This window comes from Dunckerocampus dactyliophorus, chromosome 15 (assembly GCF_027744805.1).
Source record: "Dunckerocampus dactyliophorus isolate RoL2022-P2 chromosome 15, RoL_Ddac_1.1, whole genome shotgun sequence".
Lineage (NCBI taxonomy): Eukaryota > Metazoa > Chordata > Actinopteri > Syngnathiformes > Syngnathidae > Dunckerocampus > Dunckerocampus dactyliophorus.
The window spans coordinates 6,787,184-6,806,051 of NC_072833.1; the positions used below are offsets into that span (position 1 = coordinate 6,787,184).

Consider the following 18,868-nt stretch of genomic DNA (forward strand, 5'->3'; position numbering starts at 1 on the left):
TTATGCACTTCTTACATTTGCGATAAATACACGACTACCATGTATGCAATCTCTATTACATACGAAGGAAAAAACACGGTATAGCAAAAAAGTTTTCATTGTTTAATTCAGACATCATCGATACTGTAGAGAATAATGAGAGGGTCCGACACGAGAGACTTCCACGTGCATACTGCCTGCAAGGGGAATTCAACATACCTTAGCAGTATAAATAGTGCATCTCTGTTATCACCTTTAATAGTGGCTGTTAGGTCTCAAGTGTGCTTCATACCTCATTCGTGTCAACTCATGCACAAATATTAGGATGGTACACAAATCAAACAAAAGGCATGTGCTCCTAACACTTCAGAGCCTGAAGTTGCTGTTGTTTTTCTTTATTTATATGCATTTTATATTTAATACAGAGTTGGGATTAAACTTAAAATCATGGACATACGTAAATTAGGTTTTGCCTTAATTATGTTGTAATATGTTACACGTATATTCAGTGACACTGCATGTAAGATGTATTTTGTAAAAACGTCAAGGGTGGCCGCAGGGTGGCGTATTGAGGGGTGGGCATCACTGTGTGGAAAAATGTTATCCCCCGCTTACATTAAAGACATTATACGGGCTGTAGACGATCGTGGTGTACAATACATGTTTTTTCAACGTTATACAGGGTGGGCCATAGGTTTCCATACAAAACAAATGCTGACAAACAAACAGGCAAGCGAGCGCCATGATCCAACTAAGTGCGCTCTCAGACGGCAGGCTGTAGCCAAGAAGAGTTGCTAGCGGCAGCCTCATCTTAGGTGTCTGCCCTGTATTTGATCAGGAAATGTGCAAATTCAATGATTTTCACTTAACAAAACGTTTTGAATCATACAGAAAATAAATGTAGAATTGTTTTATTTGATTAATTTTATTGTTATCATTATTCATAGTGTTATTTTGTTATCATGACTGGTCAGACTTTCCCTCCCTTGACCGCACGTCACTGTTAGTAACTACAGTGACTTTTTAAAGTGATTTGCCACACTAATTCGTGCAATTTTGAGGATGTTTTATAAAAAAAAAAAATACACTGGACGAGCAGTAAGAAGGAATATATCTGACCACTGACCTCAGCTACCTCAAATAAAAAGGTAGTCCATTCCGCTCATATTTATACACTTGCCATTGTTCCTCACTTAAATAAACATGCCCCTCCTCAGTACTACTTTATCTCCTCCCATTTTCTTCCTCCACAGTCATCATCACTTACTTGTTCTCTTCCTTCCATTAGAGTTTAGCGTGCTGTGAAGTTCGGTTGCGGCATTTTCTCTTTGCAAGATGTCCTGGAGTCAGGTCTTTGCTCTGTCTTTCTTCGCCACCCTGCTCATCCTCACTTGTGAGTAGCCTTTGTGGTGGGGGTTGGATGCGGGTACAGCTAAATGGGTCACATAAGGACAGGCGAGATCAGTCAGGGTTGAGGATGCAAAGTAGCTGTCATTTACTAAAATGTTTTACAATTAAAAGTGCAACAATTGGAGTTTGATGGAAACACTGTAAGCGCAAGTAAGCATGGCTTTGTGGAGAGAAGACAATTCTGCTACGTTTTACTACAATTGGGGTTGGTTTTCCTGCTTTTATGCAACCTTTACCAACAAATCTTACTTAATTTATAAAAGATAATACATTTTTGCCAGTTTCCAGTGTTGGTGAAAGTGCAGCAGTGCGTGATGCGTCAACGGCAGCTGATGTCAAAGGTGATGCTGTTTAAAGACATCATGTGAATGTTGCCACTCGGTATGCCACAGCGTTAACCTTCAGCCGCTGACCTTTGCAGAGGGAGCTCGGAGGGTCTTCATGCTTGAGGCAGACGCTGCCAACTTCTTTAAACGCCGCAGTCGCCGCTCAGTGAGCTACTATGAACAGCTGGGTAAGTTATTGTCCTGCACCGGGAAATAAGACAAGGAAAATGTTAGGAACAGCTCCACTGCACACTGGAATGGACATGTTTAATGAATGCCTCTGACAGTCTGAGCAGTGTCATCTTAGTACTGTAGGGGTGGCTGCTAAGTCAATCAGGTGTCTCTCCATACAGTATGCATCACACCGCATGCGGAAGGAGACTCAGGGTACTGTGGAGCTAAGAAGCAGGCTTCCAGCACTGTACTGTACTCTAATGGCATTCTTCTAATGCCGGTGTCACTGTGACGAACAGCATGCTTCAAAATCAATCCAATGCAAACACTTAAGTACAGCCCTGACGTCTGCGTTTCCACTTCGTCTCCATAGCTGAGCAGAGGGTGCAGCGGGCCAACACCGAGCGCTGGAGGGAGCACAATGAGGAGCGACGGAATGAGTACGAGAACTACGCCGAAGAGGACCGTGACGGTATAAGCTTTAGCCCGCCTTGGGCAAGCGTGAACAATGCTGTAGTCAAACTAGCCATCAAACAATTTTTCTGCATTAAAAAAAAAGATTAAACAATCAAAACAAATGCAATTTACTGATTTGATGAAAATAATTTTTAAAAATACTTTAAATCCTGTAATTATGGCTGGGGTGTTTATTTACTTAAAGAGGACATTGCGTTAATTGGAAGCAGGTGATAGATGGAGAATGACTGTTCAGAAATTTTACGACTGATTATAACAAACACGTTTCTTTCAATAATGATGTGGAGTGCATGAGAAAGTAGAACGGAACAAGCACATTGTGCAACATAGCAGCAACGGAACCACTGTTGTAATTACCGTAAAGGAGGAAAAGAAGAAGGCGCATGCAGAAGTAAATAAAGCTGCTGGATGCTGACCACTCACGATACTTCAAATGCTCCACTTTTTGACCCAGCAATAATCATGGACCCAGGCGCTTATTTGATTTTGTAGACTTAGGCACCTGGCAACTGAAGTTAACTGAGTAGAGGTGTTAACTGGAGCATTTACGTCAGCTACATAACAGTAATCGTGTCAGTCACAATATTTTTGTAAAGGCCACTTTTTTTTAACAACTTGTTTTACGTATAATACAGTCACATAATAATCAACAGGCTTGTATACTAATTTAATATCTTTTTCTTTCAATCCACAGAGCAAACTGAAAGAACGAGGGAGAAAAACGAGCAAATTCGAGAGTATCATTACGACGGCCTTTATCCTCGATATCACTGGTTTCACTAGTGTGGCATCAACTGTGCCATGAAGGCCTTTTTTGTTTAAAGCGAACCATCCATTTTGATACAGCTTCAAATGTTTTTGTTGCCTTAGAAACAGGGAGTTTGTATTCTGCATTGTATACCTCTGCAGTGTTTAATTGTATACGTCACAAAAATAAAGGGAACACTATGTTAAAGACTTGTCTTAACTGCATGCTTGTTTTTACTGCTTTTTCCATGCACCTACAGTGCAAACTTAATACAAGGTGATGTTAGCCAGAGGCATTTGCAGCTAGTTAAATTCACAATTCATTCACAATGCACTTGTTATTGCCCAAGTGGGCAAGCGTCAATGGACTTTATGTACTCCTGGCAATCTGACAAGATGAGTTTCCTGAAGAGTTTGCACCACTGATGTGTTTAACACACACCATGCACTGTCTAGAATTTGGGGGATTTAAATGGAAAGGGGGAATGGAGTATTAGAGAAGAAGAGGTGAGCTGCAGAAGTCATCATCAGGAGGAAACTATTTCCAGAGTGGAAAAAAAATGGCAAAAAGAGGCTTAGAAGGTGCAGAAAGGGGGAAAACAACAAGAAAAAAGTACAGTGGATCTTTGTGCATGATGTGGCAACGCACTGTGTAATTGATCATTTTAAATTCCAGTTGGGCTATTTTAAAAATGCCATCGATTCAAGGTTGCAGTGAACACCTGGAGTGGATTATCAAGGATCTTTGTCTTCAAACAAGAGGAGAATCAAATATCTTAAAAGAAAAAGTGAATAATGTAGCAGCGTCTGAAGGATGAATACAGTCACAGCCAAAACATGGGATGGCATGTGTGTATGCAATATAGTAATCCCTTGTTTGTCGCGGTTAATTGGTTCCAGATTCCTTCTTTCTAAACGAAATATTTCCGTAGTTCATAGGTCCACTGAGGTCATACAGCTGCAAAATTCTTTGTGTGCATTCCTAGAAAGTCCTTGGTGTGTTTTCCTTATTAAGGAAATAAAATAATACAACACAGTCTTAAAATTGAAATCATTTAGTTCCCTCAGTGATGTAATGTCATGAACAGAAACAGTGATGTGCCATTGGAATGTGTAAAGTATTACTTTAATAATTCCCAAATATCATACATGTTTTGTTCCATGATTAGTTACTGAACAGCATTAAAAGTCACAATAAAAACAAATTAACATCCACTTAAAATCCCAAAACATTTTTGTTCCAGTAATTAGCACGTTGCTGCAGTGCGGCTAAAATTAAAATTCATTCTACTTCAGACTGCTGAGGAACTTTCCATGCTCCTCTCCTCGCGGTAGGAGAAGTTCTCCACCGATTTTTGGCCCCTTTTTCTCCTGTGGGAGAGAAAAGGAGATGTCATCTCCGCTTTTGCAAAAAAAAAAAAAAAAAAAAAGAGAGAGAGAGAGAAAGAAATTTAAACAAATCCAATACAAAAGCTGCTTCATTAAAACTGTTGTGTTGTAAACAATGCTCAGTTTTTATTGACACTGGCTCCAAATGAGCATTATTTCTTAATTCTATTACAGTAAATGCTCCAATTATTCATCTATTCAATTACATGCAGAGTCCCTTATAGCCGCCAAGTGAGTGGTCAACAAAAGCAAATAACTACAGGGTTTTGGAATTAGCGCTGGGTCAAAAAAAATTGACACGATGTAATTTTTTTAAATTAAATCCACAAAATGGAAGCAGCTGCATTTGAAGTATCATGAGTGGTCATTCAGCACCTTTAGCTACCTCTGCATGCGTGTTAAAAAGCTGGTGGAACTCCTCAGCTGTTGGTGTGAAACATGTGTTGCATTTGCTGCATTGTCGTTTACGATGAACTCATCAGTGCTTTACCGCTATTACAACATTGGCTGCAGCAACAGCATTGAGTTGTGAAATCCACTTGTTCATAAACGAGCATGACATCAAAGAGTGCTACGTTTTGCTTTCCACTTTCTCATGTACTCCAAATCATTATTAAAGTAAAAAATGAGTTATGTACGTTATAATGAGTTTTCATTAGCCTCTTTTCAGTTATCACCTGCTTCCACTTAAAGCCCCGTCCTCTGCACGGTTTAGGTTAATAAACACAAGGTATGGCGACAGCTCTTGTATTGGATCTCATTAAATTGTTACCACCAGAAAGAACTGTTACCTTCAGCATGCTATCACGCTCCCATTTAAACAGACCACAATTACTGTAAAGATAAGATAAAGGTTAGTTGTCAATACAGCACAGCCATTTTTGTACTTATTACATTTATGCATCAGAGCAATGATGTTTCCATAAAATACACCAGTTTGACGAGAGCGCGTCCTACCTGCAGTGTTTGTGTGGCAGTCTGTCGAGGGCGATGGCTCTCTGTCCGCACGGACACTTGAAGAAACGTTTCACAGCGTCGTGCCAGCAGAGAGGATGATTCTCCCCGACGCAGCGATCTGCTGCTTTGAAGTATGTGTATTTACACTGCAAGCAAGGAAACAAGACACTTAGAAAGGGTAGGCAGGAAGGCGGTGCTGTTTTTGCCACTTGGGTATATGCTCGTTTATTTATCATAAAAGTGTACCTGTTTGCAGGTAACGGCGCGACACTTCATCTCTCTGATGCTCCGCATTTTGTCCTCCATCTGCTCCTTTTTCACCAGTGCATCAAAGTACCGCTCCTGAATCTGATACTCAGCCTGGGTAAAAAGGACATACTTAAATCCTGTAGTACAATGTGCAATAAAATGCTAAGCGTGTATACAGTCAGCAGTTTCGATGCGTACCGCTTCCAGGACGGCTCCATGGCGAGATTTAGCATTTAGGATCTTTTGAAACTCCTCTGACTGAATGTAGCTCAGCTGATCTCGCTTTCTCTTCAGAGCCGGCTCATCGCTACCAGACGACTCAGCTGCACAGAGGAACCAAAGAATAGGTGGTATTAAACATAGAAAAGGAAAAACATCACAGTATTTAACACAGTACTGATACTGTGTACGTACCATCGGGTGAAGTGAGACTTTTCGCTACACGGGTGTTGATCTCATTGGTGTTTGTCCTCTTCCTCTTCACAGCATTGGGGTCTTCTTTCTCAAGTGCCATCCCCTTTGCTCTCAGCTTCCTCAGAGCCGCCAACTTAGTGGCTGAGAGGCTCAGGGAGGCGGCGACCGGCGCAGGGGGCGGGCTGGTGTCAAAGAAGAGGACATCCTCGTCTTTAGACAAGCCCCGTCCAAGCGTGGGGGTTTGCGGCGCTGCGGGGCTTTGGGTGGTCTTGGGGACGCCACGGGCTGCTTTGGGGGATGTCAGTAAAGAGTCACGTGATTTTGGCACCACACTCGCCTGGATGCCCTCCACCCGAAGACGTCGGTTCTCCATGAGTTCCCTCTGCTTCTGTTTCTGCTGTTTTAGAAGGTCTGAAGCTGATATGGACTGAACAGGAGATCCATGTGGGTCCTTGGAGACAGCTGATGGAAAACATAAGGACAATCAGCCCACAGGTTTGGGGTAGAGGCAGGTTATTTGTGATATGTACCTGGTGCCAGGTGCTTCTTCAGTTGCAGAGCTCCCGGTGTTGGAACAGACATCAAGCTCTTGAATTCACTGGAACAACCCGAAACCTCACCAGATTGCATGGCTACAGGACACAAACCGTAGGTAATTGGAAAAAAAGGGCAACTTTTTATACATACAATACATTTGTTCAAATATTAAAAATCTACAGTATTTGCCATTTGTACACATGTACTGTACACAGTACAGGTTTTCTTGTATCAGGAGTCAAAAGACACGTGACACAGCAAAAAGCAGATGGGGAAAAAATACACAATAAAAGGTTGAAAAAATGCACAATGTCTAATTAAATGTACAAAAATGTTCACTGTTCTGTCTGCAAATGTGGCTGCTGTAGCATAGTAATTTCCTGCCGAGGATCAATAAAGTAAATGATAACTTAGAAAAGTAAATAATCTACTATTATTACCGGGGCACATTTACTGGTGATGTCAAACTTTTCACATTATAGTTGCAAATTTAGTTGTGTAGTTTACAGAGAACAGCTATGTAACCCCTTCATTATGAGCCAAAAACAAGGGTATAAAAATATGCATATGATGTATTCTAATAAGGACATCTGATTTACATTGTTTGTCAGTTTAAAAGATTTATTTTTATGATCACCAGCCACACAATTTTTGGTTACCCTTGCAGAATCTAATCAGATCCAATACAAGAGCTGGACCCAAAATTTAGATAATACTGTTAGCAAGGTGGCTGCACGGTGGCCTAGTGGTTAGCATGTTGGCCACACAGTCACAAGATCGAGAAAATCTCAGTTGGGAATCTCTGTGTGGAGTTTGCATGTTCTCCCCGTGCGTGCGTGGGTTTTCTCCAGGTACTCCAGTTTCCTCCCACATTCCAAAAAACAAGCATGTTAGGTTAATTGGAGACACTAAATAGTCCATACTGTAGGTATGAATGTCAGTGTGAATGGTTGTTTGTCTATAAGTGCCCTGCGATTGGCTGGCGACCGGTCCAGGGTGTACCCCGCCTCTCGCCCGAAGTCAGCTGGGATAGGCTCCAGCATACCCACGACCGTAGTGAGGATAAGCGGCATAGAAAATTGATGGATGGATGGATGTTAGCAAGGTATGAATAATTAAGCAGATATTTAGGCAACTTATGAAACATATCTGATCAACCATTCAGGTGATCTCTGGTGAGATACATTGTGTGGTCTAGGGCCATGTACTTCTACCCATCTATGAGAAAGATGAATTTGTGGTACAGCCCTTACATTGGATTATATTATACTGGGCAGGTGTACCTAATGAAGGGGCTGCTGAGTGTAGGTGTTACCAGTCTTACCAAGAACCTTAGCCTTATGAGCTGTACCCTTCACAAAAAGCTTGTCCAGAGTTTTCTGTACTGATTTATTCGTTTTGGATGCAGCCCTGTAACACATGAAGATGCTGTGAAAAAAAGTCTTGTCATGTGAATGTACTGTATGTTGAGACCATTATTACTCACAGCGATGCTGCACAGGCAGCTGAGGACACGCCGCCATAGTAGAAGCCATCCCGACAGAGCCGTTCCTTCAGGCTGCCGCCGTTCACCTTGTTGGGAGCTTTTCCGGAAAACGACGACTGCAGCTCAGCCCTCTTGGAGCTCATCTTCTTGTACTGCGCCTTGACGTGATACTGGCAGTACTGGCACTCGTACTGTCGAGTGGAACAATCGCACAACCATACATTAGCTAGCAGCAATAAAATGATTTGCGGAAGAGCCACGAGTTTAAACTACCATGTTGACGAGCTGAGAGCAAGGGTCCCCGTTCTTTTTCATGGCTTTGCATGTGCCGTAGTCTTGAGCTTCACCCATCAGCAGCACCTTCTGTGGGTGATCCACTGTCAGGCTGACCTGCACATGTTCAATACAAGCTGAATGATAGAGTACAAGTGTGAAATACACTTTTATTATAATAGAAACCTTCAGAAGATGCTTGTCGAAAGTGATTGCAGTGGAGATGGAGATTTATTTTGCCTGAAAAGGAACTACATTCTTAATTTAAGATTTTTGCTTTAGTTGACAGATGCTTCAGATGGGAAACCAATCAAAAGATGCTGTCTATGTGAGGTAAATTATTGTAAAATTACAACTATTGCATTTATTCCTGACAGACTTATGTGATTTGATCTTTTGTGAATGTAGCTTATGATATAACCAATACAACACTAGCTAATCAATTTAGGGTCTTTTTAAGACATCTCAATGAAATGCGGATATTAGCCTCCAGCAAGTAGTTGCCCTATTTTACAGAAATTAGCACATTAAAGCCAATACATCATTTTATGGCGCACAAGTGAGAATGAGGTAAATGAAATCATTGATTCTCAAACTGTGGTATGAGTACCACTGGTGATACACCGCTCCGTCTAGTGGTACTCAGGGACATTAAAATATAATTATATTAGAGACATACAGTAGATCCCAGTTATTTGTGGGGTTATGACAAATAATGGACGCATCCATAAAGTCCCCTAAAAATGCATATTTTTCATACTATTACATTACATACGGTATGTGAAACTTGGGGTTTGTGCTCACCCCATCATATCCATCTCTTTGCTTCATTGTGTTTGGGTTGAGGAGTCCAATAACGCTACCAGTCTCAGTTTTCCAGTGCTCTTTGTGGACGTCACCAAACAGCAAGAGTGACACAAAGACATCCAAGTTATGGAGGTCGTTCAACTTCCAGATGCTAAATGTTTTACCCTGCAAAATGCAGAAATGACAAGATGAGCAAATACATTAAATTGAATGTGTTATTGCTACATTGTCTCTGCTCTTAAAGAATGACTTAAATGGCACAAGGGACAAATGCCAAACATACTTACACTGCTACTACTTTGTGGTGTAGCTTTGCTGACCAGCACCGCAAACGTCACCCAGTCACTGTCCTCCAGCTTCTCACGCAGCAGGCGTTCCGGAACCTGCGACAAACGGATCAGGCGACGGTCAGCCATCTTGCGGTCCATCTCGCTGGACGAAACACGTGGCTTCCTGAAACAAATTTTAAGTCTGGGATTTTAACTAATAGGCTCTTGAGTAATTCCAATTGGGGCTTTCCTCACCAAAACAATCAATGTCCTTACCTGAGCCGCAACCCTGAGTATTTCTCCACTGCCACGTCTTTAGCAAGAGAGCCCTGTTTAGGCAGTCCCGCTGATGCAGTCGGACTGGGTCTGCTCTGGGTGGATGGAGGAGACTGCTGCAGAGGAGTGGCAACCTTACTTGTGCTTTCCACTGGCTGGAAGGAGCTACTGATCTTAATCTCCACTAGTGGTCCTCTGGATTCTGATAACAAAAATGTACATGAGCCATTCAAGTATTAGTAGAGTCTGTCATGTGACCAGTTTTACCCGATGAAGTGGTTTTTGCTTGGTGAGCCACTCTGGGTTTGCGTTTGAAGGCGTCAGCGTTGTTCAACTGGGAAAGAAAGACAGAGGACTCCTGCAGCTTCTGGCTCCTGACTGGAGTGGAAGATGACATCACTAATGTAGGAAAAAAAGTTTATTAGTTTTTGTATTCTTTCGTGTAGCTCTGTGAAGTGTGAATATGTTTCACCTGATTGATTTTTGGTCTTCTGTGTCACGGCAGCCGGCCTTAGTGGGGTATGTTTGGGGCTAGGCTGTTGAGGTGGTGATGGTTTAAAAGCGAGTGACGTCCCTGTTGGTTTCACTGAGGAAGACGAGCAAGGCTTCTGACTCGCCTGCAGTTGCTTCTGCAATGCCTGCATTTTGTCCTGCATCCTCCTCAATTCATCTGAAAAGATACAAAATTGAACAAGAATCAATAAAAGGTCAGCATTAGAGCACAAGAGAACGACTGACACAAACCTTGTAACTCCTCTTGGGACATGTTTAGGCTTTCGGTGGCTTTGCTTTTGCTTTCTTTAGCATCTTCCTCTTCTTCTATATCACCGACATCCCCAAAGAGCTCAGAAAAGTCATCCTCCGGCTCCACATACTGTCCTTCCTCGCCATCATTGTCAAACAAGCCATCCAAGTCGTCTGCAACCTGCTGTTCCTCTCCTAAGTCCTCATTTTCAACCATCATCGCCGTCAAAATATCCAGATCATCTTCACCTTCAGAGAATACTGTATATGAATTACTGCTCAACACAGTTAAAGTTGAGTTTTAGGTATTAAAAAATGGAAAAAGCTGTACTTACAATCCATTATTGATATATTGGTAGCCCGCTTTTGTTCGGCAATCTAGAAAGACTGAAGTAATGGTAAACATTATGATCCATATAAGCATATAAATCCAAATGTGGCATAAGTTATATATTACATTTATGAAAAAACTTGGACATCGGAGTCAGTACACTCACTTAAATTCGACGTACAATCTCGATTGAGGTCATAGTATGACGGTCAACTTACCAAAGTCAGAACATGCTTTATCTTCAATGCCAATTCAGCATTCAGCGAATGCTATACGACGGGGAATGTGCATATATCCGTTATTTTACGAATATTCTGTCTTTAGGATGTAAAACTTCAGCTTTCTCTCCGCTGTAGTCTTCCCCCAAAAAGGGGAGAAAATCCAAACTGGCGCTAAACGTAGGACCCCCGTTGTGCTGTCATCACTTTTAGGTGCCTAATGATTTGCCTGACAGTAATACTTTTCCGTGCCGTGAATTGATTTTTTGGTGAGGAATGAAAGAAAATAGAAAAACACGGAAAACAAATGCATGTTGTTTAAAATCACTTATATCGATACAGTATATACAAATCATCTTTTTAGCCAAAGGTTTGGCGAATACTCAAGACACCATAGTGGGCGTGTCTGCAAGGGTTAGGTCCTGAAGTGCAGAAAAATGTAACACGCCGTTAATTCACTCATACCATACATACTCGTACCTTTGGTATCCATTTTGGAAGGTGTCCATGAGTAAGCAGAAATGTAAGAACTGAATGCAATATTGTGTGGCGTGAACTATGTTTCCGTAAGCCCTATGCATTGTCAATGAAGGGTCATATTTACTTATTTGGATTCACCTAAATGACTGGAGTTCATTTCAGGTGAATGCAACTGCAAAGGTCACCAGTCGGGCCTTTGCACATGCATACACCAAAGCGGAAAGAGGGAATACTTTTGTCACCAACCAAGATAGCATGCGTGGATAACCATACATATTTGACTGTGGAAAACTAAAGGACTCACGACTTAGACTGTAGTCTTCATGGTTCCAATGAATCACTTTTTATGGGATGTTTCAGTTCTATTTATTCTGACATAAAACCAGGAAAAAGCATACAATTTGTCAATTATTTCCTTGTGTCATTGCCATGAAAATAAAAGGTACAGTAGTGACAATGTACTTTTCCTTTAATTCATGTGTTAAGGTAATAAATAAACCCAAAATTAAATCAAGTGTTCTTATTTACAGTATCACCAAAATGCTATCCTGCTAAGTTGTAAGTGCGTTTATTTCCTTTTTGAGGCAATATTTGCTATTAATTCATGTAAGACTGAAATTTAGACTTGGGTTCTTCAGTATGATAGTTGAAAAGGATGAAGGTTTAAATGAAAGCTACTCCAAATTACTTTTTTCACCCCGAAAAATATATCACCACTGGCTGGCATGTGTTACCAAAAGTGGTTTCACAGAACAGACTGTACAAACAATGACTATATTATAACTGCATGAAATGAATGTTGTTTGACTGAAAGGAAGAGTGGGCGTTAATAGCGGTCACTCACTCACGGCTTGTGAACACACATCTATACAGTATGGGATATTGTGCATTTGAACGCTAGCGCCCCCATTGCAGTATGTAACCATGACAGTCAGCACTAAGAATACAGTACTGCATATAAAATGGTACTTAATCTCACCCGCTACATGATACTGTTGTTTCCCTGGGCAGCTCCTTCAGCAGCAGACTGTTAAACCCACGGTGTAAGAAGGAGAGGTTCCGCAGGTCCTTCATACCTACGCTGTGAGGCTCTACAACACCTGCACCACCTGAACCATGTTGTAGTCAATATGCATTCTTTACACTGTACTCTTTACTTGCATATCTTGCTTGCTGCTGTAACAAGTGAATTTCCCCGCTGTGGGATAAATAAAGTACAAATACAATAAGTTTCTAGGTTGTTACAAAATACCTTTGCATTTTATTTGCATTTGCAGTTTATAATAATTTGTAAGTTGGATAAATAAGTTACATGTCTAAAATAAAATCGCTTCCTCCACTATACAACCCATTTAGCAACCAGATAATATTAAAGGCCCAAACTTGATGCATTAGCTTCAAGGTCCTTTCAAAGCCTCTTTTGGAGTCCTTACATAGTCCAGATTGTTCAGGTCAACACCCCAACAAACAGGTGCAAGATGACATCGAACATAAAAAAGGATGCAAACTCTTATGAATCTTGCATAAGAAGTAAAAAGGAGCTTGACTCCTTTGTTGGAGAAAAGGGAGGTACAACCAGAGGAAGATTTGGGAATAAAGTGCAAATAATGCTAACTATGCTGAGAGGCTAGTTGATGCAGTCCATGATGTGGATCTGCAGGGAGTCTAGGTCTGGCAGTATGTCGTTGCACTTTGGACAGACGTGTTCGGGAATACTCCGCTGATGCTGCCAGTCAGTACCTGCCAGACAGAAAAGTGCCGTTTAATGAGTGGCCATCACTTTCTTCCATTCTGTGTTTGCATTTAGAACTCTGCTGCACAGCCGAAACCTAAACATTTGGGGAAAACGAAACAAACCTCTTCCAACTAAAGCTGCTCCTCGTCCATGCTGATTTGCCACATGTCTCCTCTGCATCTCCAACATTGTCTTCCTGTTGACACAAACAGGGAAATCATACCACACTATCAAGGTGTGCTTTTAGATCATATATTTGATCTTATCTGGGACTATGCCCTTTAGGTGACACTCATTCACAGCTACACACCAATATTGACCAAAGATTTTGACAAATATATAACGCCAAGGGTTTTGTGAGGAGTTTTGTGTAGACTTTGCTACACATCTTAAAACCTGGACCTTTGCCTACTATGCGTCTGTCAGTCAGCTACAGACGTGAGAGCTCTAAGTTTGATCATTTAGTTTTTCTTCAGCAAATAGGTTAACCTAGCATGACGTTGCTGTTAAAAAGTGATTGTAACAACTACGCTAGTGTTGCTAACGTTTTTGTCCTTATGTCCCACTCAGCATCTATTACACCGGACAAAGTGTCTATGTAAAAAGTGGATGAAGTGTTCAATAACATTTCATGGAGACACATTCTGTTAGAGACAAACACAGCTCATTAGCATTAAAGCTACAGACACGCAAACCAGTACAATCCCAGTAGGGCTTATTACCAAAGGCACTTGTAAAGCTAGATTAAGCTGTTTGAAGCTAGATTTTGGGCACTTCCAATACACTATTGTAGGACCCCCGACGCTTATTTAAAATTGTTGAACAATACGGGACCTTTAATTACCTGTCAGTCACCAGTTTCCATTGGCTGGTACCTGCTTACCACTAATGATAATTGTGTTTTTGGCGTACCGACTCATTGATTCCATCTCCTCCTGAAGATGGCTGTTTTGCTTCTTGACATATTCCAGCTGAACAGCCAGACGCTCTCTCTCTTCATGCAGTTTCTCCCTCGCTGCACGCTCGGCATAGAAATCAGAAGAGTAGACCTCAGCCTGCAGAGCAGGGACAACACAAGAACTTAACCACATAAATGTACACAAAGTTACTTGTGAGGACAGTGTCTGACCTGTGCCTGCAATACAGATATGGTCTCCAGCTCCTTCTCCTTTTGGAAGATCTCCTGCTTCAAGCTGTCGATATACTTCTGTTTATCAGCCAGAGCTTTCTCCGCGGCGGTCAGCTGACCTTGAAGCTCATCCACCACTTCCCTATTCACCAGCTGAGACTGCAGAGCCAGAGATAAGAGGTCAAACATTGATTGATGACTATTTCCACCAAATAGGTTACCGTAATTTCCAGTGTATATGCCCCTACTTTTTTCTCACGCTTTGAACCCTTACAGTGATGCGGCTAATATGTGATCGCCTTCTGATAGCGAGACATCTAGTGTGTTTTGGAAATAAGTGTATTGTGTTTTCAATTTTGCGGTGATTTGGCTAAAGCACACCAAATTTACAGCACTGAGCTTTGTGAGACATTACAAGTCAAACTTTGGGATTTAATAACAGCGCCAAAATGTGGTGTATTTATCAGAAAACTAATAACACAGGTAACACTGTAGTGCTGCATGTTCTGACAACATTTTCATCCTTTTGTGTGCAGCGGCTCAGGAGGAGAAGAGATAGCTTTGACAAATACAGCCATGTGAATGGTTGGAAGAAGTTCAAAGTGAAATATCTGTTTAGGCATCTTTACATACTCCAGCACATTACCTCGCTTCTCTTCTTTTCCTCCTTGAGTTCATTGTAGTCTTCAAACAACTGTGTGTAGGCGTCCTTCAGTTGGGCCAGGTTGCTCCTGAGAAGGAGGTTTCAGATAAAGATTCCAGATAAATTCACATTTATGTATAATGGTCCACTGACCTCTCCTCCACACCCCTCATCTGCTCAATTAAACTCTGTGCCTGCATGCTGTCGAGCTGCAGCTTCAGCCGATCGTTCTCCGTCTGGACAGCCTGTTTGTCCACCAGCTGAGACTTCAGAGTCACCACATCCTGCTCCCCCTCCCGACATCTGGAAGACCACAATGAACGCCGTGAAGCATTGTGGTGCCATGCAGTATGTTCCTGCGCTCTTTTAGGAATCTGTTTGCCAACCTGTCCTGCAGGTTCTTCTTCATGCCTTCCGCTTCATCCAGCTTGCTCTGGGCCTGCTGCAGCTCTTTAAACAATGTCCTCATCTGAGACTTGATAGTCTCTAACTCAGAGGGAGCCTGGAATGATTATACAGACTCAACACTTGATCCATTGGGACATACGGCTAGATAGATAAGGCAGATATGGAAATAAAACAGTATGCAAGTAGGCATGTACAAATAACATGTTACATAAATAGAAAAATTCAAAACAAATGCTTGCATGAAATGGAGAAGTAGTAGTGATAGACAATAAGACCATGCTTCTTTCTACTTAAGCCTATGTTAAGTTATAAAAAAATAAACAAAAGCCTTATGTTTGATTTAAAAACAAGAAGACAGCAGCAGCAAATGCTTTTTATGGGTTGAAAAATTGAATTTACCTTCTCAGAATCCTCTTTGGTCTCTGCTGCCATGGATGTCTGCGTTGTTACGTTAACATTACTCCTCCTCTCCTCCAGCTTTTTTATCCTGTTCGATGATAGAGGTGGGGTGAAGCGTGACACATCTAAAAACAAAGCAGGTGAAGATATTCAGATGCTTTGAACAAAAGTGGCTTGGCTTTACTTGTCACCGGTAGCCTGCAGCTCGCCCTGCAGCCGCTCGGCCCGCTGCGTCTCGTTCCTTAGGGACTGCAGCAGGTGGCTGACGGTCACCTCCTCGCTATCCAGCCGGGACGCTGTCATGCTCATGTCGGGGCGTTTGCTGACAACGCCTTCATCCTGAAAGGCAGCATGTTTGCAATACCTGATTAGCAGTTTCCAAATGGAGCGACAACTGCAAAATCCAAACCAAGTTAAAGGGTGGACTGGACAAAGTACTTATTCTCAAAGGCATCAAGCAACTAGACTATCGAAGACGCCATCATCTGGACTAAAAGGATTTCAAGACATAACTCACAAAGACTTGATGCAGCTTCATACGTAACAACATACATTACGGCACATTTCATTTATTGATAATTAGCACCAGTAAATTATTGCTGGATTTACATACAGAAATTACTTATTTAACCTAAATATTTTTAATTTACTTGTATTTAATGTCACCACGTATTCCAACTTATTTATTATTAACAATTTATTAATATTTTATCACTTTTAGGACATTTTAATTTCATTCTTTCCCTATTTTTCACATTTCTTTTACTTCACATAGCACAAGCTATGTAGTGTCAATATTTTTTTCACATATTGTGTCAACTTGTAAAAGTTACGATGTGAATCAATTATCTGATTTGGAGAAGGGGTAGGATTATGAAATATCAGCTTCTTCCTACTCCTTTTCAGAGGTGTTAAATTGTGCAAATGTAACCACGTGATGTTCCTTAGTGTAACTTGTCAAACATGTCTGAAACAAATAAACCATACCATACCAATTAATGCCCCGTTCCTATTAAGTGCCCCAGCTATAATTACAGAATTTAAAATACAGTTTTAGTTCCTCCTCACAGACACTTTGATGATCTCGATGAAAGAGTCCTCATGTGAGTCCTGGTCAGCCTTCAGCTGCAGCTCAGAGTTCAAAGCCACCAGATCGTTCTTCTCTGCTTGCAACCGGGCCAGCTGTGCACGTAAGGTGTTCACCTCTACACTGTGACTTGCTACCTAGAGGACACATCACACATTGATCATGTTCAATATGTTCAAGTTAGTCAATATGTTCACTCACTTGTGAGCTATCCGAAGCTTCACCCAACATCCCCGCCGCCTCCTCCAGTTTCTTGCTCAGTTCCTGGTTTTGAAGCGTCATAGCCTCGATTTGAACCCGAGCCTCCTCAAGTCTACTGACCAGGTGGTCGCGCTCCTCCTGATGCTTCTCCCGCCATGTCGAGAGACCCTCAAAACGCTCTTTCATCATCATGTTGGTCTTACGTATAGCCTCTGGAGGGATGAAGAGGGGTGCACAATATGAATAAAACACATTTATTAGAATACACCTTCACTCACCTTTCAAATCTATATTCTCCTGAATGAGGACGTTCATCTGCTGCAAAGTTTCCTCCAGCGTGCCCATCCCATTGGGAGAGCGAGTTATGTCTCCATTCATCATTGGGCCTCCGGACGCCATGGTGCTGAAGAATTAAGACATTTTAGGTGTACGGTGGGTTCACTTCACTAGAGCTGGCATTGGCCTCTAAAGTTGTCTGCTATGTCAGTTATAAAGTTTCAAATGTCGGCCTTACTTATACAAGAGTTGTATAAAAACTGTCACTATCAGATGGGCATTGATTTAACAGTAGGTTTGTTACTGGGTTTGCAATATGCAGTTAACACGGATTTTTAAATCTAGCACTGTGGATGATTAATTATCAGGGTTTTCTCTGATTTTAATTACAAGCATGGAATCCCAAAGTGACTCAGAGCTCCATGTCAGCAGGTCACATGATTTGGATGATTAATTAAGGTCCTTAAAACAAACCATAATGTCACAATCAAGTCTGTTGCTACTTTGAAAATGAATTTAAGATGCATATAATGCGCAGAGGGTAAATATGATCACGCCACACTATGGAACAGCTCTCCAGTTACAACCCATTTTAGCTTACATCATCATTTGTCTTTCTATAAGATCGTTACATGTTTACTTTCTCTATCCGGCTTGGTCCAGTCAGCAAACTTCAAGTAATTTACACAACACAGAGGCACTCAATTCTTGACCAAACTGCGTCACAACAAACATTAGATGACTTTAATGACATTAACTGACCTGCAATGAGATCTGAATCTTGGGTCCGAACACAGAACAACACTTCAGTTAGATGTGTGATGAGGTGTTGTTGATGAACCTTGCTACGCTTGTTTCTGCTATTGTGCTAGCTTCAAGTCTTATACGAAAAGCAAAGAACATCCGATTTATAAATCCAAAATAAAACACAAGCGCACAGAAAACCAATCATTATGGTTGACCATTCAAGCAAGTCTTTTATTTTGAAGACACTTGTCTGACTTCCTTACAATACAGTCTAGCCTTGACTCGGCTTTCCATTTCCTTGAAGTGGCGTCACAAGGCGAATAACAGACTTGTACACAGCCTTGATGTTACTGTGTGTTATCCATGTGTTCTGTAAATTAGTGGTGGGATATTCCCGTGAGGAGTCACCTTGCAAATAGTCAGGAAACCAGTTCTTGCTATTTTTAAACATTACATAAATAATGACATTGAAGACAAACATTTAAAAAATCTACTCGAAATGGTAAACTTTGTCTTTAAAAGCTTTGTTTGTCTCAACCTAAAATGAAATAAAATGCATGTTCATTTTGTTATTCGTTTAAATTTCACCAGATGGCAGTGTTATATACGTATGTACAAACAAAGCTGACCTAAATTATTGTTTTGTTTTTTTAAACCTAATCTGTTGCCTTCAACCTAGGTTGTATTACAGGTTAAAACA

The 18,868-nt window shown here is 41.3% G+C and overlaps 3 protein-coding genes across 3 annotated transcripts; 1 reads left to right on the plus strand and 2 right to left on the minus strand.

Moving 5' to 3' along the window:
- The first annotated feature begins 124 nt into the window (after positions 1-124).
- Positions 125-3,316, plus strand: ucmaa (upper zone of growth plate and cartilage matrix associated a). Its single transcript, XM_054753854.1, has 5 exons — positions 125-1,372; positions 1,671-1,730; positions 1,811-1,903; positions 2,263-2,361; positions 3,061-3,316. Exons 1-5 carry the CDS (start codon positions 1,315-1,317, stop codon positions 3,147-3,149), a joined length of 399 nt encoding a protein of 132 aa, XP_054609829.1. The 5' UTR covers positions 125-1,314; the 3' UTR covers positions 3,150-3,316.
- Positions 3,317-4,252: 936 nt separating this feature from the next.
- On the minus strand, positions 4,253-11,241 carry mcm10 (minichromosome maintenance 10 replication initiation factor). The gene is made up of 18 exons (XM_054752691.1): positions 11,064-11,241; positions 10,850-10,901; positions 10,515-10,763; positions 10,243-10,440; positions 10,038-10,169; positions 9,771-9,972; positions 9,513-9,678; positions 9,223-9,390; positions 8,419-8,535; positions 8,146-8,336; positions 7,984-8,069; positions 6,653-6,754; positions 6,123-6,584; positions 5,907-6,031; positions 5,706-5,819; positions 5,460-5,605; positions 5,294-5,336; positions 4,253-4,484 (listed from the first exon to the last, which is right to left on the minus strand). Exons 2-18 carry the CDS (start codon positions 10,854-10,856, stop codon positions 4,401-4,403), a joined length of 2,592 nt encoding a protein of 863 aa, XP_054608666.1. The 5' UTR covers positions 10,857-10,901; positions 11,064-11,241; the 3' UTR covers positions 4,253-4,400.
- Positions 11,242-11,903: 662 nt separating this feature from the next.
- Positions 11,904-18,327, minus strand: optn (optineurin). The gene is made up of 13 exons (XM_054752597.1): positions 18,184-18,327; positions 17,424-17,548; positions 17,146-17,357; positions 16,926-17,081; positions 16,042-16,196; positions 15,858-15,945; positions 15,437-15,552; positions 15,204-15,353; positions 15,054-15,138; positions 14,408-14,566; positions 14,191-14,333; positions 13,401-13,474; positions 11,904-13,283 (listed from the first exon to the last, which is right to left on the minus strand). Exons 2-13 carry the CDS (start codon positions 17,542-17,544, stop codon positions 13,171-13,173), a joined length of 1,572 nt encoding a protein of 523 aa, XP_054608572.1. The 5' UTR covers positions 17,545-17,548; positions 18,184-18,327; the 3' UTR covers positions 11,904-13,170.
- Positions 18,328-18,868: the final 541 nt, after the last annotated feature.

Bases quoted from the DNA above. Each gene is read 5' to 3' on its own strand.
- ucmaa (XM_054753854.1), top strand. From the start codon at position 1,315: ATGTCCTGGAGTCAGGTCTTTGCTCTGTCTTTCTTCGCCACCCTGCTC. The intron at 1,731-1,810 runs GTGATGCTGTTT...TGACCTTTGCAG, and splicing joins AACGGCAGCTGATGTCAAAG to AGGGAGCTCGGAGGGTCTTC. The intron at 1,904-2,262 runs GTAAGTTATTGT...TCGTCTCCATAG, and splicing joins GAGCTACTATGAACAGCTGG to CTGAGCAGAGGGTGCAGCGG.
- optn (XM_054752597.1), bottom strand. From the start codon at position 17,544: ATGGCGTCCGGAGGCCCAATGATGAATGGAGACATAACTCGCTCTCCC. The intron at 15,553-15,857 runs GTAAATTCAATT...TAATCATTCCAG, and splicing joins CCAAAGAGGATTCTGAGAAG to GCTCCCTCTGAGTTAGAGAC. The intron at 13,284-13,400 runs GTTTGTTTCGTT...TCTGTCTGGCAG, and splicing joins AGCAGCTTTAGTTGGAAGAG to GTACTGACTGGCAGCATCAG.
- mcm10 (XM_054752691.1), bottom strand. The intron at 10,170-10,242 runs GTGAAACATATT...TTCCTACATTAG, and splicing joins GAAGACCAAAAATCAATCAG to TGATGTCATCTTCCACTCCA. The intron at 9,391-9,512 runs GTAAGTATGTTT...TGCATTTTGCAG, and splicing joins CACCACAAAGTAGTAGCAGT to GGTAAAACATTTAGCATCTG.